Source organism: Callorhinchus milii, unplaced genomic scaffold, assembly GCF_018977255.1.
Source record: "Callorhinchus milii isolate IMCB2004 unplaced genomic scaffold, IMCB_Cmil_1.0 Scaffold7, whole genome shotgun sequence".
NCBI classification, from domain to species: Eukaryota; Metazoa; Chordata; class Chondrichthyes; order Chimaeriformes; family Callorhinchidae; genus Callorhinchus; species Callorhinchus milii.
In genome coordinates this window covers 5,338,223-5,359,663 of record NW_024704748.1, presented here as the reverse complement: position 1 = coordinate 5,359,663, position 21,441 = coordinate 5,338,223, and the positions used below count along the sequence as shown (strand labels likewise).

The 21,441-nt window shown below is 53.9% G+C and overlaps 1 protein-coding gene across 6 annotated transcripts in view; it reads right to left on the bottom strand.

Annotated features, from left to right (window-relative positions):
* Nucleotides 1-20,493, bottom strand: part of LOC103185828 (sorbin and SH3 domain-containing protein 1) — a 38,873-nt gene extending 18,380 nt beyond the window's left edge. For 3 of the 6 annotated variants that reach the window (XM_042337106.1, XM_042337108.1, XM_042337110.1), the window contains exons 1-19: nucleotides 20,422-20,493; nucleotides 20,047-20,115; nucleotides 19,567-19,629; nucleotides 17,852-17,970; nucleotides 15,160-15,456; nucleotides 13,934-14,105; nucleotides 13,583-13,639; nucleotides 13,200-13,351; nucleotides 13,031-13,094; nucleotides 12,611-12,685; nucleotides 11,925-11,984; nucleotides 11,169-11,231; nucleotides 10,031-10,078; nucleotides 9,642-9,771; nucleotides 8,874-8,988; nucleotides 8,537-8,599; nucleotides 7,546-7,629; nucleotides 5,767-5,832; nucleotides 2,883-2,978 (exon numbers count right to left, since the gene is read on the bottom strand). In XM_042337106.1, coding sequence (XP_042193040.1) covers nucleotides 2,883-2,978; nucleotides 5,767-5,832; nucleotides 7,546-7,629; nucleotides 8,537-8,599; nucleotides 8,874-8,988; nucleotides 9,642-9,771; nucleotides 10,031-10,078; nucleotides 11,169-11,231; nucleotides 11,925-11,984; nucleotides 12,611-12,685; nucleotides 13,031-13,094; nucleotides 13,200-13,351; nucleotides 13,583-13,639; nucleotides 13,934-14,105; nucleotides 15,160-15,456; nucleotides 17,852-17,970; nucleotides 19,567-19,629; nucleotides 20,047-20,115; nucleotides 20,422-20,431 — 1,803 coding nt within the window. In that variant the 5' untranslated portion in view covers nucleotides 20,432-20,493. The remainder of the gene's footprint in view (nucleotides 1-2,882; nucleotides 2,979-5,766; nucleotides 5,833-7,545; nucleotides 7,630-8,536; nucleotides 8,600-8,873; nucleotides 8,989-9,641; nucleotides 9,772-10,030; nucleotides 10,079-11,168; nucleotides 11,232-11,924; nucleotides 11,985-12,610; nucleotides 12,686-13,030; nucleotides 13,095-13,199; nucleotides 13,352-13,582; nucleotides 13,640-13,933; nucleotides 14,106-15,159; nucleotides 15,457-17,851; nucleotides 17,971-19,566; nucleotides 19,630-20,046; nucleotides 20,116-20,421) is intronic. The other 3 variants (XM_042337107.1, XM_042337109.1, XM_042337111.1) reach the window with 3 other exon arrangements.
* Nucleotides 20,494-21,441: the final 948 nt, after the last annotated feature.

Sequence of the window (21,441 nt, the reverse complement as noted above, 5' to 3'; positions counted from 1 at the left end):
TTCTACTCTGTATTCCAAGTGCGCTGATGTTCTGTCCGCTTGCCTGTCAGACACTCCTAGATGAGTCTCAATAACTTCCATCTGAATATGGACAAGACAGAAGCCATCCTCTTTGGCTCCTATTAGCATCTCCTCATTATCAGCTCTGACTTCCTCACTGTTTTTCTCTCGAGTCAGTGTGTGACTTTGGCATTTGGTTCAATCCTCAGCTTGTCTTCCTTTCTCACTCTTTGGACCCTGACCAAAACCACTTTTCTTCCCCTCCGCCACATTACCTGCTCTGCAATACACAGATCTCCTGTCTAGTGTCTTTAAGTATCCTTGGGTACACTTCATCGAATTTGGTGGATTTGATGGTTTTCAGCCCAGTCTATCAAGTCTCTCAGTCTCACTTACGTCAAAGTCCGGGAGCTCAAACAATAGTTGCTATCTTTTGGGGCGCATTTCCTTAATGGGAAAAAAAATCCTCCAGGAAGTTGTCATTTACTACATTTGCTATATCTCCTGTTCATTCTCTTTTCCAAACCGTTTCACGGTTTTGATATCTTCCCCGACAACCTTCTCACTGTTATACTATTGGAAGCTCCTTGGGGAGAGGTAGACAGGTCTCGCTGGAGCTAACTTCAAGGTATTTCTGTCCAGCCATGAAATGTGGGAATCAAGCCCACCCTCTCTGGAAGTCTCTAGTCTGGTTCTTGAGCCAGGAAGGGCTGCAGTATTCCAGGGCACTGCTGATGACAGTACAGCCCTCATTGGCAGGACAGACCAGTCACTGGGGGCAGGGAGTCCTGCCACTCAGCTGTTGTTAACACTGCAAAAGGAAAGCCTTGTTTGTCTGGAGCATTGCCACGAAGCGAGAGAGAAACGTGAAGACAGAGAGAGATGAAGAGAGAAAGACACATGCACAGATAAGAGGCACAGAGGGAAAGAGAGACACAAGAGAGATAACGACGAGATGGAAACAGAGAGATTGAAAGACGATGAAATGGAGCGATTAGGAGATTACCTGTGATGGAAAGAGAGAGAGAGAGAGAGACGCAAATGGTGAGGCGATGTCAGACGGTGACATGGAGAGGTCAGAGAGATGATGGAGATAGTGAGAGATGGAGAGAATGGTGATGGAAAAACAGAGTCAAAAGACAGAGAGATGGTGAGATGAAGACGAGCTCCAGATAGTAACCTGGGGGCTGGGGAGGGGGTACGGGGTGGGATTTGGGGGGGGGGGGGGGCTGTGAAGGTAAAGCCCGACTCCCTGCCCTGCGCTGTCGGACTGATACTGCAAAGCGCATTTTAAGCGGAGTGTGTGTGTGTGTGTGTGGGATGTATATGTGGGGTGTTTATGTACTGTGTGTATGGGGAGGGGGGAGGGCTGTATATGTGTGTGGGGATGTATATATACGTGTAGGTGTATATGTGGGGTGTGTATATATGTGTGTGTGTGGGGGGGGGGGGGTAGTGTATATGTAGGGTGTGTATATATGTGTGTGTGTGGGGGGGGGGGAAGTGTATATGTGGGGGGTGTACATATGTGTGTGTGGGGTGGGGGAGTATATATGTGGGGGGTGTACATATGTGTGTGTGGGGGGGAAGAGTGTATATGTGGGGGGGTGTATATATGTGTGTGTGTGTGGGGTGGGGGAGTGTATATGTGGGGTGTGGGGGAGTGTATATGTGGGGGGGGTGTATATGTGGGGTGTGGGGGAGTGTATATGTGGGGGGGTGTATATATATGTGTGTGTGTGGGTGTGGGGGAGTGTATATGTGGGGGGGGGGTGTATATGTGTGTGTGGATGTGGGGGGTACATTTGTGCGTCTGTGAATATCCTTGGAATCCATCAGCAGTCACTTGAAACCCCGCAAGTTAGTTAGTGAGTGAGGAACACACAGTTAGTCCCTGGAAAAGCCCTGTGGTGAGGGCTGGGGAGGGGGGGGAGGAGTGGGGCGGGGGAGGGGGGCTGGAGACCCGCTCTGGGGAGGAGGTTAGCGATGGTCAGTAGTTACCAGCTGTAACTCCATGGTGCCTCTCTCGTCTCTCTGGTCCGCCTTTCGCTGCTGGAGCTGGAGCCGGAGCCGGGCCCACAGCAAAGCACAACAACAGGAAACGGGAGAGAGAGAGCGAAGGGGGAGAGAAGGCAGCACTCCCCAACCCCCCACCTCCCCTCCCCCCCTTCCTTCCCCTGGGAAGCCTGGCTTTGGTCAGTTTGATCTGGGCTGAAATGGGACTCAGCACACATCTGGAGGGGAGGGGACATCTGGAGGGGAGGGTAGGGGAGGTGGGGGGGGGTCAGGCACTCAGAAATACTGATAACGCAGGCTCTCACTTAAACCTTCCACACACAGAAACCGACCAAAAGGCTTCTCTTGAGCTTGCAGAGAGCGAGGGGGGGGGGGGGTCCAATGCATGCAACGGCACGGCGGAGCACCAGTGCATGCGGCCGGCGAACGAGGAGCGCTCGCAACCACGCAGCGAGAGGACGGGACGTGCCGGCAACGGCGCAGCAAAAACGAGAAGTGCAGTCAGTGCAGTCCCGCCATGCAGCAGCGGCCGAGGGGGTGCGAGCTGACGCACCCGTGCAGCGGGGCACCGGCACGTCGGAGGACCAGTGCATGGGGGTGACGTGTGTCTGCATGCGGCGAGGATCGTGCAGTAACTGTCTCTTCCCTCCTCCACCCCACCACCACCGACCGAGTGGAGCAAAATGGACAAGAAGGCAGCGAGGAGGGCACTGAATACCACATGGGATGGAGCACGATATGAATAGAGCAATGCACGTGGTGGAAGGGGACCAGCGACCGCAGGGCCCGTGCTGTGCAGTAAATGGGGCTAAATGCAGTGAAGGAGCATTACATGCAGCGAAGGAGCGTGTGCACTCAGGGAATACCTTGCCGAGACTCCTAGCTTTAAAAAGCAACTCCAGGTTTTCTAAGTCTGTGTCTAACTCAGCCTGGTAGTGGGACAGGTCGTTGTCGAGCTGGTCCTGTGCGGAAAGGGAGAGAACAGGAGAAAGATTGGAGAGAGAGAGAGGCACGTCTGCCGGGACCCATGCAAACCACAGCCCAGGGCAGCACATCAGGAATTTAATGAGAGCTCTCAAAGCTGCCACACACACTGCTGCACCGGTGCAAACATCACACACACACACCTGCCAGCAAGGTATATCGTGTGTGTAAATACACACTGATACTCAGCCACGAACCACCTGCTCACACATTTACCGGCAGCGTCTCTCACGAATACCTTTGCACTGTTGTCCAGGGAAAGGAAAGGGCTGACAGTGCGATCAGGAGAGAAATGATAAGGGGAATGGGCAGAAGTTGAGTAATAACAGGAAGTTTCTGCACAGATAGACACCACTCGACCCCATCATGTCTGCCTCCCTTTCTCTCAGTCATCCTTCGTTACACAAATGCTTTTAATCTTCAGATGTTTATAATAATGAACCTTTGATGCGATACAGCACCTTTCATGTCGAGAGGCTTCACTGGAGATACTGTAAAGTGTAGTGACTGTGTGTTTTGTAGGCGAACGCGGCAGCCAATTTGCACACAGCAACATCCCACAAACAGCCATGTGAATGACTGATGAACGCCAGGAGAAACTCCCTTCTCTTTTCCAACAGTGCTTTAACGTCCACCTGAACAGACAGATGAGGGGCCTTGGTTTAATGTTTCCTCCAAAGCCCGACTCCTCTGTCAATGCAGTGCTCCTCCCAGTTCTGCACTGGAATGTCAGCCTAGACTGCGAGCTCAGAGTCATCAACGTGGGGCTGGAACCTTGGTACTCGGGAGGCAAGAGCGCTACCACTGAGCTAGGCTGATACCTAATCCTGTTCCCTTTGAACCATTCTATTGCCATGGCCTCAGCAGCCACTAGTGCGAATGAATGCCAAATGCTGACCAGTCTGTGAGTGAAGAGATTAATAATCATCATCATCCTTGCATTTGCTATAGCGCCTTTATACATCGTTGAGGCGCCTCAAAGCGCTTCACAGAATATCCTGTAAAGTGAATTGACTATATGCGCAATTGGCTGCCGCGTTCGCCCACAAATATACAGTCAATTCACTTTACAGTGTGTTCTGTGAAGCGCTTTGGGACGTCCTCCCGACGTGAAAAGCGCTATATCAAATGCAAGGATTATTATTAAAATGTGGCAGCCAATTGCCCACAGCAGCGTCCCACAAACAATCGTGGATTGAAGTGACCAAATTATTATTTTTTTTAAATAAAATGTTTTGAAGTGATAATTACCCCTGGAAAAGCGATCCACCAATCAGCTAACATCTGGGTTCCTACTTACTGCTAAGTAAACAGAGGGGTGTGGAGTAAGGAAACTTGCCTAAGGGTTCGCCCTGCCTAGGAATCGAACCTGGGTCCTCTTTCTTGCGAGGCGAGTGCTCCAACCAGTCAACCACAGACTGCCTCTAACCTCTCCCCCGATTCCTCTGCTAAACAATGCTGAGCCTGGCCCCTCTTCACCCATTCCCGAGCTATGAGAAGACAGTCAGGTGACAGCCTCACACCCAGTAACACTCAACAACGATGCATGCAGTAGCAGCGGCTGGTGCATGCAGTGCTGGGGGAGAGCTGCATGAAACACTGCGCGGCATGCTGCATGGAAAACATGGTGCGGTGGGCTGCAAGCAATAATGCTCATTGGTACTGTGAGGATTGCTGCATGGATGACTCCAGGGAGTGCCCGGTGCAGTGCTGATTGCTGTACTGTGCGGAAGCAATGCTGGAGCGGATGGTGGGGGGGGGCTGCATGCAGTGCTGAGAGGAAGGGTTAGGGTTAATGCTGCACTGGGATACTTCACAGAGTGGGATGGCGAGGTTACAGTGAGATGCAGCTCGTGCTGTTTGTGCTGATACACAGCCCTGCACAGAGGTGTCTACTCGGTTCGCTCCCTGACTCTGCGACCTCTTGATCTGCTGCCTTGTCCTATTTGTAGCATTGCTGCCAGGTTACTTATTTCTGTTTGCTATCATCAGATTAACCTATTAGTGACGATCCTCCGGAGGGGGGGGGGGGGGGGGGGTTAGGTACGGAAGGCAGGGTGTCCTAGGAGCTAAGCTGGGCTTAGAATGTCAGACTAGAGCCCAACCTCTGTGCCAGTCTCTAGTCTGGTTCCTGAGCCAAGAGGGTCTGTAGTATTCCAGGACACTGCTCATAACAGCAGGACTTGGAAGGGCAGACCAGTCACTGGGGGGGGGTAGGGATTTTTCCTACTCAGCTCCTGTTAACCCTACAAGTCAAAGCCCTAATGGGTAGAGTGGTCCCAACTGGACAAGCAGTGGGAAAGCTTGCCAGACAGCAATATCAATGGCAAGCTACGTAGTTTTAGCTGGTCAGACTCCAGCAGTTACCCCAATTTAGACTCTGGGGTCCCCAAGCCTTGGCTCTTACCAACCTGCGCCTAAGAGACTCCGGAATTAGGTAAGAGGGATGTGTCCCTCCAGGGAGAGAGTGCGCATTCCATTCCAGACATGGAAATTTTCATAATATATGCAACTTTCAAGTCTGAAAACTCCTAAGCACGGTGATGGGTTTCCGCGTGTGTCAGACACCCAGCTTATCATGGTGATAGGTTTTCATGTGTGTCCGACATCCGGCTGATCATTATGATGCGTTTCCGTGTGCGTCAGACACCCGACTGATTAGAGTGAATCTTGCTTAGTATTTTATAATCTCGAGACAAATGCGGCATTGAAAATCAGGAGATGGAGCAGAGCAGAGCATGTAGAGAGAGGCAGAGAATGCATTACCTTCCTGTCCTCTAGAGAGAGGATAGAACATTCTCCAGGCGTATAATCCCAGATCTTTTTTGGAGGCTGATGATGATTAGAGAAGGAAATGAAGACAGGAAGAGGAGATCAATCAGGTGGAGATCAGCAGGGGGGGGAGGGGGGGGGGGAAAGAAAAAAAAACAGCTGGTAGAAACAGAGCACATCTACAGGATAAAAACATAAAAACAGACTGTGATCCCCAGAGGTGACGGAAAACAAATCTGTTCCATAAAGCATCTTCTAAAATAACTTCTTGTCCTATGCTGTCCGAGAGCGACACAGCCCGACAGCAGAGGGGAGCCATTCAGCCCACCGAGCATGTTGCTGGTTCTCTCTGCACTATTGTGGACTGTAACACGACAGACAGGACACACTGTTGCACAACAGACAGGTTAGACTCTCCGTTCACTCCCGTTGTCCTGCCTTCTCCCTCACCTACGCTCTACACCGCCTTTTCGATATTCCCCTTTGCAGACATTTCCCCCTCGAAAAGCTTAACTCAGGATCTGGCTCTGTCACGGTCCCCGTTCTCCCTGCCCTCACACACTCCTGGTGTCACAGCTGCCGGCACTTGGGAGATGAGGAGTCTGTTCACAACAGAAACGGACAAGGAGAGGGCAGAGATGGTGCAGGGCGTGAAGGTAAGCATGCACTGTTGCACTAAGAGCTGTGCTAGCTCACACGACGGACAGGACGCACTGTTCACAGCTAATGCTCACGGCAACCTCAGAATAAACACAGGGGAGCGGTCATCAGCTTCATTGCAGTTCACAGGTCTCGGGCGGTGGGGGGGAGGTTAGGGGGGTGGGTTTACAGGCAGTGTATGTCACATTGATACACCAGCAGGCAAAATACAGAAAGACAGTCAATGTCACTGACAAGTCACATCGCTCGGGGCGTTTACACTTCACTGAAGGAGCAACTCTAGCCCACACACTGAATTACACACCCACGAGCCTTGCTGGCACTCAGCCTGGGGTGAGTGTGTTACACACACACTGCCCTCGCTGGCACTGAGACTGGTGTGAATGCTACAGACAAACTGCCCTCTCTCGCACTAAGCCTGTTGTGAGTGAGATGCAATGTTATATGAAGGACTATCCACAAGTTTCACTCCATAAAACAAATGTCAGCACACACAGGGTGAGCTCATTGTGTTTTTCTAAAGCTATTTATCGATCTCACTCTTTCCCTCCATCTCTCTCTCTCTCTGCCCACGTCCTGTCCTATTTCACTGCTCAGTTGCTTTCTCCAGTTCCCTTTGAACCATGCTGTTGCTGCGGCCTCAGCAGCCACTGGTGGGAATGAATGCCAATCGCTGACCAGCCCGTGACTGAAGAGAACGCCTCTAACCTTTCTCCCGATTCCTCTGCTAACGATGCTGAGCCCGGGGCCCTCCTCACGCAATCCCCAGTTAAAGGCAAGCTATCCGCAGCACCTTAAACCCCTTTCACCACCTTAAACCCCTTCCATCACATTCCCTCTCAGCCTTGTCGCTCCAGTGGCCACAGGTTTAGCTTTTTCCAGGGACAATCTGACTAAAGTGCCCCATGTCCCGGGGCCTGCAATACGATGTTCAGAACATGGAGAAGCATCTCAGTAACAAGCGTCAGCCCTTTAAAGGGTACACGAATAGGAGAAGCGTCCGGTTGTTGGCAAACACTGTAGCCAGGAACACACTGTAAAACAACCCCGACAGAAGTCAGATCTCAAAGCAGGATGCTGGCCGGCAACACCACAACAGCAGTCAAAACTCACCGGCTTCCCAAACTCCAACTCGGTAAAGAACTTATACCAAGCTTCACTCTTTAAATCTATTTCTTCTGGGCTCACGTCCCGAGTCTACAGAGGCAATGACAACAGGGAGTGGAGGAGAAGTGGAGGAGAGAGAGAGAGAGAGAGATTGAGAAAAGGCTACAGAGCAGAGACGTGCAGTGTGGGTGGCCTGGAATTCAGGAGACACAGTGGAACAATAATAACCTGACATTTGATACAGCGCTTCGCAGCATTCAGTGTAAAGTGCAGTGACTGTGTGTGTGCGTGTGGAGCTCTCTGAACTGAGGTAACCTGTTGCCTAGTGCTGCTGAGGAGCTCTAAAGCCTTTAAACAGCCACAAGTGCGACAGATACGACAGACATCCCACATGTTAATACTCATCCCAGAGGGGAGCTCCCCCCCCCATCCCCACACAGTGAGAGCCCCTCCATCCCATCCCGTAGGGCTCCCCGGGGGAACCCACACCCCCTCCCACAGAGGCACCCACCTCCCTCTTCCACAGCTCCCTCCCTCCCACACACAGGGTCCCATACCTCTAACCCCCTCCTCAACCCACTGATGCTGCCTAACCTGCTGAGAGTTCCCAGCAATTTATTTTTTGGTCCCTCAAACATCCATGGAGTGAGTGACCAATTTTATTTGTCCAGGACACCGGGAGAGGAAAACTCTCGTCCCTTTTTGAAAAGTGACGCGGGATCTTTAACGTGCACTGCAGATTGGGCCTCGGCTTAACGTCTCACCTGAAGGACAGCACCTTCGACAATGTAACATCCCCCAGAGCTGCACAGGAGCGTCAGCCTAGACTGAGCTCAGAGTCCCCGACGGTGGGCCTGGCTGGGAGACCGAGGTGGTGGGGGGGGGGGTTCACAATCCGGTGTGTAGAGACAGGGGAGGGTGGGGAGGTAGGGGAAGATGGGGAGTTACGGGAGGGTGGGGAGGTGTAGTGTGTGCAGTCAGTCCCTGGTGCACTCACCCTGTGTGTGCGAGCGCTCTCTGTGAGCACCACTGGCTTCCGCTCTCCATTCTCAGATGTCTTCTGCAGTGAAACAGGGTCAGCGCAGGTCAGTGACAGCAACTTCAGCCCTCCTTATATACAGTCACGGCCAAACCCGCCACCCCCCCCCCACCCCGACACAAATATACAGCAACCTCCCCACACATGGCCACTGCCCCATACACACACAGCACCCCCGCCACACACACAACACCCCCGCCTCACACACACAGCGCACACCCCCCCCCCACACACACAGTGCACCCCCCACCCCCCCCACACACACACACACAACCCCCTCCCCCAGTGCTGTTACCAGTTTCTCATGGACCAGGACGGACGAGTTTCCCGGCTCGTAATCAAAGATACTCCTGGGCTCTGCTCGGTACTGCCGTGTGTCCACCTTCCTGTCCGGAGCGTCCCACTCACTCCTGCCACATCACAGAGCATCAGTCAGACTTCTCCCCCACCCACCACATACCCATGCGTCCCGCCCCCCACCCCCCCGGTCCCCCCACATCCTCCACCTCATCCCCACAACTCACATCCCCCCACCTCACCTCCCCCCACACCCTGCATTCCCTCATCAGTGATTTTGTTTGGGGGATTGTTGCCCAGGACACCGGGAGAAACTCGTTTCCCATTTCCAATAGTTCTGTACGATCTTTAACATCCACCTGAACTGGCAGACGGGACCTTGTTTAACGTCTCATCTGACATTGATAATGCAGTCACCCCCGTGTCAGCCAGGATTGTGAGCTCAAAGTCCCCAATGTGGGGCTTGAACCCACAGCCTCCAGACCGGAGGCGAGATTATGAGTGGCTAAGCCGAGCTGAGAATTGGAATAAGTGCGAGTTGTTTGTGTCAGGCACAGAGAGAACAACCACCTACAACAACAAATTACACTTGTATAGCGCCCGTCACATTGGAAAGACGTCCCAGGGTGCTGGACAGTCGGGGGTTTTGGGACCCGAGTTGTGAGTTGGGGTCAGGAGGGGTGGAGGGCAGAGCTGAGCTGCCTGTGAGTTGGGAAGATAAAGACAGAAACACGAGGTGCGTGCTGAGGCCCGCAGTGTCTCTAACCTGTTGCGCGCAGGCTTCAGCGAGGATGAGCGAGGAGGCAGAGGCAGCGTGGCTGAGCGTCTCGCCATCACCTCATTCTCAGCAGCGTCCTTTGCACTCTGTGACCGAGGCAGGTAGGTCTGGCTTCTCCCTGTGTGGGTGGAGGGAAGGTTGAGGCTCATCACACCAACAGTCACTCAACACAGCTCGGCTCCCACTGTACACACGTTTCCTTACACTTGTCCGGTCCAACTCTATCTGACCCATGCTGTGGCTGACCTGGGAGTGTCGACGGACAGTGTAGAGGGAACTTTACTGTGTCTCTAACCCGTGCTGTCACTGATCTGGCTGGTGCTGGATGGAGAGTATACCACAGTAACAGTGTGTAACAGCGTGTGGCAGTAGCTTACCGGTGTCAGAGTGAGAGTACCGTGGAAAGCCAGAATCAGAATCATCATCTGCAATGGAAGCACACAACAAGGAGAGGTCAGCAGGTGAAGGGATTTTGATGTCCCCTGTCCCTTGACCTGAGTCTGTAGCATGAGGAACACGACACACAGCAGCACAGTCCTGTCTGCAAAGAGCAGACTCCCTGGGGGTTGGGGTGACCATACACCGTGTAGAGGTGAGTGGTCACTCCTCCAGTGAACCTGTCTGTAGAAATCCTAATTCTCAGGTCAGATTCCGTCCCTTCTCCTCGGCCTTTCTATCTAATTCCCTTTAAATACATCATATCCACTCTGCACCACCAGCCTCCCCTGATTACTCACTGCATTCTCTGACAATCCTCTGAGGGGAAAAATTCTTCCTGATTTCCTTTTTCACTCTCTGTGTTATAATTGGGAGTCCTGTAGCTTAGTGGTTAGAGCATCGCCTCGTAAGTGAGACGACCCGGGTTCGATTTCCGGGCAGGGCAAAATGTTGGGAAACTTTCCTTACTCCACACTCTCTGTTTACCTAGCAGTCAGTAGGAACCCGTTTGTTAGTCGATTGGCAGATCGCTTTTCCGGCAGTAATAATCGCTTCAAAACGAAAATATACAGTCAATTTACTTTACAGTATATTCTGTGAAGCGCTTTGAGATGTCTCGAAGACTTGATAATGTGCTGTATCAAATACAAGGATTATTATTATTATTATTATTACATAATCTTCACATCAATCCCTCTTGTCCTCAAATCATCCACCAGTGGATATAGTCCCATTGTTTATTCTCATTCTGCTAGGTCCAAATTCCGGATAGCCAGAGGTTTTCTGTAATGCAGTCCCCAACTCGCCAATATGTTCCAGCTGTAGCCTCACCAATGGTGACAGGACAAGAAGGTGCGTGGCAGAGTCTGTGTGCACGGAGTGCTGATCAGTCAGAGCCATCTCCACACTGCCCCAGACTGGGAACAAGCGAGCCTTGCAACACTACGACATCCACAGACTCCCGTCACCGGACACTGCATAAAGGCCTCAAGATCAGGGCAACGCAATACAGGGAACACAGGTCACTGGGAATCATAGATCATGGGAACAGTGGGAGTCTCGAACAAAAAGATGTACCTTCTGCTCGCTGCCGCTCAGCGATATGAGAGAAGATGTAAGTTGGAGTATAAGTGTCCTGCTCTATGAGAGACAGAAGGAAGCAACTGAGAGAAGAAGAGAATAACACAGCAGACAGGAAAAGTCACCCAGGAAACAGCAAACTCAAACACCTGAAGAGGAGGACTGACAACCCTGTGCTATCGATGACCTGGGAGTGTTCTCTAACCTGTGCTGTCACTGACCTGGGAGTTTGGACCAACACTGTAGAAGGAGCTTTACTGTATCTCTAACCCTGACCTGGGAGTGTGGACGGACAGTGTAGAGGGAGCTTTATTGTGTCTCTAACCCTGACCTGGGAATGTGGACGGACAGAGTAGAGGGAGCTTTACTGTGTCTCTTACCCCTGACCTGGGAGTGTGGACGGACAGTGTAGAGGGAGCTTTACTGTGTCTCTAATCCATGCTGTAACTGACCCAGGGATATGGACAGACAGGAGAGAGGGCATGGGGAGGGGGAGTGTATGATAGGGAGTTGAGAGTAACTCAGTTTGCTCGTGAATAAATGTCAAGCCCAGTGTCCCGTCTCCCTCACTGAGCACAGTTTCAATGCTGTTAGCATCACTCAGCGAAGCTCTTAGCTCTGCAATGCATTAGTACAGCACCCGAGGCCAATGCAAATAGCAGCTCAGTGCACAGTGCAGCCAAAGCCATGCCAGAAGCGGGTTAGCACACAGCAGTGGGTATATGGTATGGCGCCGCGCTGCCCCTGTGTTACCTTCAGCGTGTGGGCTCGGTGCTGACTCAGGGAAGCAGTAGGTGGGTGTGTAAGGGTTCTCTGCAGCAGAGAGAAGTAGTGGTGAGATTCCCCAAAATGCCTTCCCCCATCACACTCAAGTCACAGGCCTTGGGGGTGGGGGGGGGGTAGAAGGAGGAAGTGTTATTCCCGAGGAGGAGGGTGTTATTCTTTTTGTGGGTGTTATACCTGGGGAAGGGAGTATACCTGGCGAGGGAGGGTTATATCTGGGGAGAGGGGAGGGTTATATCTGGGGAGAGGGGAGGGTTATATCTGGGGAGAGGGGAGGGTTATATCTGGGGAGAGGGGGGTATATCTGGGGAGAGGGGGGCTATATCTGGGGAGAGGGGGCTATTCTGGGGGGTGGGCTATATCTGGGGGGGGCTATATCTGGGGGGGGGGCTATATCTGGGGAGGGGGGGGACTATATCTGGGGAGGGCGGAGGTTATATCTGGGGAGGGGGGGCGTTATATCCGGGGGGGAATTATAGGGGGAATTATACTGGGTGGGGGTTGGAGTGGGGGGTGTTATATCGGGGAGGGAAGGGTTATACCTGGAGAGGGAGGGGTTATACCTGGGGAATGGGGGGGGGTTATCCCTGGGGAGGGAAGGGGGGGTTATACCTGGGAAGCGGGGGTGGTTATACCTGGGGAGGGGGTGTTTATACCTGGGGAGATGTGTGGCTGATCAGACACCTCAGGGAAACTGTAGGTGGGATGGTAGGGATTATCCTCGGGTAACTCTAGGCAGCAGGTACAGAGGAGAAGAGATGTGAAAAGAAGTAATCAGTCATGCAAAAGATCATAGAAAGTGCTTCCTTATCTCAACAGCGAAGCCATCCATTGCTCACCCCCATTCTCTCCCCATCCCTTCCTTCCTCACAAACCCCCTCCTCATACTCCCTCTCTCCGTCACACCCCCTCTCTCCCTCCCCTTCTCACACTGACTTCCTCCTGCCCCCCACACCGGCTCGGTCACAACCCGTCCCTCCCTCCCTTCCTTCCATCCCCTCTCTTACACCCCCTCACTCCCTCCCTCTGTCCCTCACAACCCCTCACTTCCACCCCCTCCCTCCCAACCTTAGTACCTTTGCTGACTTTGTGGATCTGGTTGAAGACGTTCCTGTACCAGTCTCTCGGCCTCTCGGTGCCCTGTGTGGAGGAGAGAGAGAGATAGCAGCGGTGAGAGGGAATCCATCCCATTGTCAGCCACAAACCATACACAGAGCCCCGTAAACAAGGGGGGTGTCTGCTCACCCGCACTGCACTGCCCACACTGTGGGGGGGGATGCTGGGGCAGGGGTCCACACTCCAGGCCTCCATCCCTCCCGCACTGTCCCCAATGTAACCCCTACCCTGGGGAACGTCACTCTGCACTCGGTGACTGGTCGATCGATCCGGGGCAGAATCTGCAGAAACATACGGCATAAAATCACTCAAAGTAATATCTCATTCATAAGTCTGCAACTCGGTCACTCTCACTGCCAGTGCTCAGTCACTCTCACTCTAGCCCTGGGATCAGTCACTCTCACCACCAACCCAGTACTCAATCACTCTCACTCTAGCCCGGGGCTCAGTCACTTTCATTGCCAACCTAGTGCTCAGTCACTCTCGCCCGGGGCTCAGTCGCTCTCACTCACGGTGGCTGGGGGTCAGGATGTGAGCGTCTGTACCACTGTTGATTTTCTTCTGTTGCTCTGTTGGGAAAAAAAACAATTGGAACGTCACAGAGTCATGCAAACAAATGCCGCCCACCACTGCCCCCCCCGGTCTCACACGCAGACAAACCCCCGCTTTCAACCCCCCTCCCCCACATGCCATGCCTGGGGCTGATCTCCTGTTGCCCCTCAGTGGAGAAGGCTGGTTGGCGGAGGCGGGAGGCAATGAGGGGCAGGCAGTGAGGGGAGGTAGTGGAAGGAGGGTAGTGAGAGGGGGGTAGTTGGGGGTGGTAGTGAGGGGCAGGCGGTGGGGTAGGCTGGCACAGCCCTTACCTCTGTTGTGCTGGAGTAAGACGATGGTGGGGTTGACGGAGGTGGTGGAGGGATAGACCGAGGGCCTGGAGGAGCCCAGCGAGGGCAGAACGTCAGGCCTGTCACTGCTCACAGCTCCGACACTGAACACCTCAGGCACCGAGACTGGAGGAGGCTTCGTCTCTTCTCTGCCCTGCAGCACAAACACATAGACAGCTGCAGGCTGCTCCCTGCTCTTCTCTCACCTTTCCCTCTCTCTTACCACTCTTCTCACACTCACTCCCTCTCTCTCACATTTCGCCCACAAAATATACAGTCAATTCACTTTACAGTATATTCTGAGAAGCGCTTTGAGACGTCTCGAAGACGTGATAAGGCGCCGTCTCAAAAGCAAGGATTATTATTCCCTCTCTCTCACCACTCCTCTCTCTCACACAATCCCTCTTTCTTACCAATCCTCTCACACTCCCTTTTCTCACACAAACACACACCGTCCCTCATACACACACCCTTTTGCTCTCCCTCTCTCTTCCCCTCTCATTCTCCCCCCTCTCTTTCTCAACCTGACACAAATGTGTTGAAGGTCTGTCTGGTGTTGACCACCTGGATCTCAATTATGTTAATGGAGTCTTCAGTCGGTGTTGTTGGTCTGTTGTGTTTTGGAAGCAGAGTCTCTGACACGGTCCCTTGTACCTGCCCTGTCTACCCGCCCACCGTGTACCCGCTCTGTAGCTGACAGACCCATGTAGGGACGGGAGCAATGGCTGGGACTCCTACAATGGTGTGGCACAGCCACTGGGTGGCAGGCGTGTCTCACTCAGTGCCTCCATATAGGAACACAGCCCAGGGAGCTCACTCCGTAACCCTCCCTGTTACTCCACCCGCACCCCCCACCCCACCCCAACAGCACAGGGAGTCCCAGGCCAGGGGAACAACCTGTCCAGGGGAGTGGAGGGAGGGGAGTGAGGGCAAGACAACAGGGCAGCGAGAGGGTGACACAGGTTGGAATACCAGCCCAAGCAGCCACGGCTGTGCAGGAGCTATGCTGGACTGTGCAGGAGTTGTACTGGACTGTGCGGGGGCTGTGCTGGACTGTGCGGGGGTGTGCTGGACTGTGGCTGTGCTGTGCAGGGTGGGGCTGTGCTGGGTTTTCGCTGTGTGGGGGTTGTGCTGGGGTTTGGCTGTGTGGGGGCTGTGCTGGGCAGGAGCTGTGCTGGGCTGTGATGGGGCTGTGCGTGAGAGCTTACTGTGGGGGTTGCTGATCCGCGGGGTGGGGTGTCTATGGCTGCTGGGAGCTGTTCCTGAGCGAGTGCAAGTGCGGTGGGTGTGTGGCTGCTGGGGGAGTGGGGGGTACAGCCTCCTCCCTTCTGCAGCCGCAGGGGGATGAAGTCATCCAGAGTGGGCAGTGTTAGGGCGGTGCTGCAGGGCAAGGCTGCTGGCGTGGCTGGTACCAGGGGCGGTGGCGGCGAGCTCGGGGGCGAGCTCGGGAGCGCCTCTGCTTCAGAGGCCGTGAGCCAGGGCGTGTGCTCACACTCTGCTGGGTCCTGCGGGGAGAGAGGTGCAGTTACATAGCAGCAGCTCCCAGCACACTGCCTCCCCAGTGTAAAACTCCATCACTTACACACAGCAACATATCTCCATCCATCTGCACCCCACCCCACACCCCCCAACAAACTCCTCACTGCCCCCCCCACACCCTCTTCCCCCATACCATTCCTTCATACTCCCTCCCCTGCAACCCTGCTCCCTCATGGACCCCCACTACCCGCAGATCCCCACTCCCCCTCTATACCCACACTGCTACCCCCCCACCCCACACCCCTACCCCTTAACCGCGCTCCTCCTGGAACCCCCCTCACCCCCGGATCTCCACTCACCCACACTCCCTCCTCACTTCCTACTCCCCCTTGGACCACCCTCACCCCCACTCCGCCCTCCGTACTCCCACTCTCCCCTCCGTACCTCCCTCTGCTCCCCTGCACCCCACCTCCCCACAGTTCCCCCACTTGCCCGCCTCCCCCCGCACCCCCTTTCAACCCTCCCATTGCCTGTCTCACTGACCCTGCCTATTTTCACACAATGACCCAATATTGTGGCCAGAGAAGCCTGGATACAGTGGATGCCACTTCAGGCGGACGCTGGTTAATTTGAATAAAATGCCTGGCCCCCATGTGTAGGGCTTAAGCGGCTTCCCCTAACCTACAAATTTTGTCCTGTTGACGTCCCACATTCTGAGCTCCATAATGGAAGTTATTGCTGTCCGCGAAGACCCATCACTCCAGTCCAGTGCTGTCCTACAACCAAAGTGACAGCCACTTTTTTCTCTATTGCCCGGTCAGCTGCGTCGAGCGCTTTCAGACGTCTTCCCGATGAGAAAGGTGCTGCATAAATGTAAATTGTTGCATCTCTCTCTCTCTCTCCCTCCCCACTGCAGATTCTCAATCCTAGAATATTCATCAATGCTGCTGTGGCTCAGTTTCAGGGACCTATTAGAGCCCTTTCACCCCACTCCCAGTGCCCGCCCTCCCTAGTGTGCAGGATATCACGGCACACACCACAGAACCACACATATTAACACACCAAAGAAGCCATTCGGCCCATCGTTGTCTGTGCTGCTCCTTTAAGAACAATCCTTTCAGTCCTAGTTACCTTCTGCAGCCCCACCACCTCCCAGAGATGACTCCTTGTTTCATCAAACTCCCTCTTGAAAGCTAACATGGATTCTATCTCAACCACCGCCCCCGGCAGGACATTCTGTATCCTAATTAATCTGTGTGTGAGAACATCTCCCCTAACCTCCCCATTTGCTTGTTTACTAACCAGTTTAAAATGATGCCCTCTGGTCACTGACTCACCGAATCTATTGATAGAGTTAATAGGGAATCAATAGCGTCAATAATGTCTCCCTAATGACTCTCTATCAAACCCCTCATCATTTTACACACCTCGATCAAGTCACCCCTCAACCATCTCAGTTCCACTGGGAAAAGTCTCAGTTCTTCTGTTCTCTGCTCATAAATCTCCTCTGCCCTCTCCGCTCCCCACCCGCCGCCCCATTACTGTGACGTCATACCTAAAGTGTAGTGACCAACACTGGACACAATATACTCACATTACCGGACCTGATAATATCTGAGGAGGAATAAAACGAACGTCAACCGTCCCAAAGCATCTCTGAGAATAACTATTGTCACGTATGATGACCATTGTCAGCGAATTCAATTCAGATTCAATTCTCACCCCCCACACCGGGGTTCCGTGCCATGACCCGCTCTGCCTTCCCCAACCTCTGCAACATCGCCCGGCTCCACCACTGCCTCACCGCTCGGGCCGCTGAAACCCTCATCCACGCATTCATTACAACTAAGTTCGACTATCCTCACTCCCTACTTGTCAGCCTTCCCAACTCTTCCCACCGCAAGCTGCAGATCATTGAGAACTCTGCAGCTCGTTTCCTCTCCTGCACCAGGCTCCGTGATCCTATCACCCCTGGCCTCGCCCAGTCCACTGGCTCCCCATCCCCCAGAGGATAAGAGTTCAAAATCTTCGTCCTCGCATTCAAAGCCCTCCACGGCTCCTCCCTACCTCTGTGAACTGCTGACCCCATATCAAACTGTCTGCTCCTTCTGCTCACTAGGCTCCAGCCTGCGCCACGTTCCCCGCCCGCCCCAACACCTCTATTGCCTCATTCAACGCCCATTTCAAGACCCTCTTCTTCGACTGGACTGTCGGTCACCCCCCTACCGCCACCCTCCCTGTCCTCCACCCTTCCTGTTTCCAACCCCCAGTTCAGGTCTAAATTCCTGACTGTCCAGCACCTTGGGACGTCCTCCCGACGTGAAAGGCACTGTGTAAATATAATTTGTTGCTATTGTTCCCAGCAGACACAACCCTCTTCCCCCCCCCACCTTGGGCTCCCAGGAGACACTGCCCTCTCACCTGCGATGTCTTACTGTCTGTGGGCAGGTTTGGCCGCACACTCCGGTATCCTTTGGCTGTGAGCGAGGACGATGTGAGCTCTCCATTCACATCGAGGCCAGAAAGTGGTCTCCAGCCGTCTGCGGGGAAGGAGAATGAGCCGGGGAGGGGGGAGCAGCTGAGTGGGGAGCAGTGGGGGAGGGGAACCCAAACAGCAGCCTTGCGAGGGGCTCAGTGCACGGCTCCCTCACTCTCGGGATGGAGGGAGGGACGGACGGTCAGACAGAGCTGGGACAGGACGCAGTGCCCAGCACATGCAGGGCTGTTCTGTGGGTGCTCGGGGCTGGGCTGCTAATTACTATAGCAACCCTATTGAGCGCGCAGTCACTGGCACAATGCGGTGTATTCATTGCAGGGGACAGAGGAAGGCAATTGTCCCCGCTCACAATTGACTGTGGGAGACTGAGCAGAAAGGCACAGTCACAGCACAAACAGGCAGCAAACCATTCAAATACCACAAATACTTCTGCTGAGGCCAGAGAGCAGCGTGGGCATAGAGGGAGCGAGCGCAACATAAATAATCATAGCCTGACATTTGATACACGCCTTTCACATCGCGAGGACCTCTCAAAGCACTTCCCAGGGGAGTGAGCCCGAGACCAGCACAGACAGACCTCCATCTAAACATGGTGAATCACCGGCATTAACACTAGGTTATTACTGGATGCAGAAGTGGGGGAAGTGAGCGTCAGCTTGGGCGCCGCTGCTCCTTCAGCGGGGGTGGGGGGGCGTTGGGGGGGCGTTGGGGGGGGGGTGTAGGGGGAGGTAAGTGGGGTCTCCTTAGAATCGAGCCCACCCTCTGTGATGGTCTCTAGTCCGGTTCCTGAGCCAGGCGGGTTCCAGCAGTATCCCATGGCACTGCTGATGGCAGCACAGCCCAGCCTGGTAGGAACTGGAAGGGCCGACTTGTCACTGGGGGCAGGGAATCCTCCAGCTCAGCTGTTAACCCTGCAAGCCAAAGCCCTCACTGGGTCGAGTGGTCCCAGTTGGACAAGCAGCGGGAAAGCTTGCCAGACAGTGCTCTCAATGGCAAGCCATATGATCTTAGCTGGTGAGACTCCAACGCACACTCTGGCTCTCAACTTGTACCTAATACTCTCTGGAATTAGGTAAGCAGGGGGCATCCCTCCAGGTAAATAGAGCATATTCCAATCCACACACAGGAATTTCCTTGTATAGGTGACAAGACATGGAACTCTGTCTGGTTTGAAGACTCATAAGGACAGTGATGGGTGGGGCTCGTGCAGGGGGTGGGGCTCAGCACACAGGGAGGGGCTCAGTGCAGGGGAGGTGCCCTGTGCGGGGGAGGTGCCCTGTGCGGGGGAGGTGCCCTGTGCAGGGGAGGTGCCCTGTGCAGGGGAGGGGCTCAGTGTTGGGGTGGGGCTCAGTGCTGGGGGCGGGGCTCAGCACAGGGGGTGGGGCTCAGTGCAGGGGGTGGGGCTCAGTGCAGGGGGAGGTGCCCTGTGCAGGGGAGGGGCTCAGTGTTGGGGTGGGGCTCAGTGCTGGGGGTGGGGCTCAGTGCTGGGGGTGGGGCTCAGTGCTGGGGGCGGGGCTCAGCATAGCGGGTGGGGCTCAGCACAGGGGGCGGGGCTCAGTACAGGGGGCAGGGCTCAGTGTAGGGGGTGGGGCTCAATGCTGGCGGTGGGGCTCAGCACAGCGCGGGATACATAACTGACCGTAACCTGATGATATCCTCATGGTGACGGAGCCCTTCCCTGCTCGCATCTTGACGTCACTGTCTGTAATCACACAGACTCCAGGTCAAACAAGCTTCCTTTCCTTTCACTGGCAGATGGCAAGCTCCCTCTGCACCAGACCGTCAGAAGTTGCTGGGAACACTCAGCAGGTCGGCCAGCATCCATAGGGAGAGGAAAGTGAGTTAATGTTTCAGCCTGATGACCGTTCGTTTGAGTTCTGACGAAAGGTCATCGACCTGAAACGTGGAACTCACTTTCCTCGCTCCATCGATGCTGCCCGACCTGCTGAGCGTTCCCAGCGACTTTCTGTTTTTATTTCAAATTTCCGGAATCTGCAGCGTTTTGCCTTTTGTTCCCTCTACACTGTCTGTCCACACGCCCAGGTCAGTGGCCGTACTTGTTAGGACACAAAGTCGGGCTCCCTCTCCCTGGATAATGGTGCTCTGGACTGACACGTACCCGAGGCTGGTATCCGGCTCCTGGACACGAGTCCATTCAGAATAGTGTGAGGAGCGGTAACTTCATCCTCTGGATGGAAAGGAGAGACAAATAATTAGTGATTGACTGAAATCTGGAGCGTCTCATACACGGAGCGTCTCACACACACACACACACAGCGCGTCACACGCACAGCGCGTCACACACACAGCGCGTCACACACACAGCGCGTCACACACACAGCGCGTCACACTCACATACAGTGTCACACACACACAGCGCGTCACATACATAGAGTCACACACACAGTGCGTCAAACACACTCACAATGTCACACACACACACACACACACACACACACAGTGTTAGGGGGCTTGAGTCAGGGGGGGAACTCACCAGTGCTCATTATGATACTGAGGTCGTCTCTTGATTGTCTGTGATTCCACCCTGTAACACAGTGAATGACAGTCAGAGTAATGTCAGAGTCATTCATGTCGGGAGGATATCCCAAGCTGCTAGATAGTGAGGGATTTGCACCCAGGGAGGGTTGGGATAGGGGTAGCAGGGTGGCCTTATATGTGGTCGAAGAGGAAGGTCTTGAGACGGGCCTTGAAGGAGGCAAGGGAGGGAGCAAGGCGACGGGACTGTGGGATGGAATTCCAAAGGGTGGGGGCAGAGAGGCTGCAGAGAGTACATTATAACTGTGTAACACAGTACTTCATAACTGTGATACGCCCACGCACCTCCCTAGCTATCCGATTTGCTTGTCAGTCACTCCACCACCCGCTGCCTCTGCTTGGCCGGCTCTAGCATCCTGTTCGACCCTCGCCCCCTCCACTCCACTATTGGAGGCTGTGCTTCAGCCACTATGCCCTTGAACTCTCTCCCTCAATGCCTCCACCTTGCCCCGTCTCTCCCCATTTTCAAATCCCGCCTGAAGGCCTTCCTTTTTGATCGTGCCTACAGTCAGACTCCACGACTGTCAAGCGCTATATGAAAGGCGCTATATAAATAATAATAATAATCCTTGCATTTGATATAGCGCTTTTCACGTCGGGCGGATGTCCAAAAGCGCTTCACAGAACACACTGTAAAGTGAATTGACTGTATATTTGTGGGCGAACGCGGCGGCCAATTGCGCACAGCAATGTCCCACAAACAGTCGTAGATTGAAAATAACCAATTTAATTATTGTTTTTGGTTTTTGGAGGGATTATTATTAGTCTCTGTGTGGAGTAAGGAAACTTGCCCAAGGTTTCGCCCTCTGCCTGGAATTGAACTCAGGTCTCTCACTTGCAAAGCGAGTGCTCTAACCACTGAACTACAGGACTAAATGCAAGTTGTTGTGCCTTCTGCCACTCTGCCCCCAACCTCTGGAACTCCATCCTGTAGTCCATCTGCCTCACCCCCTCTCTT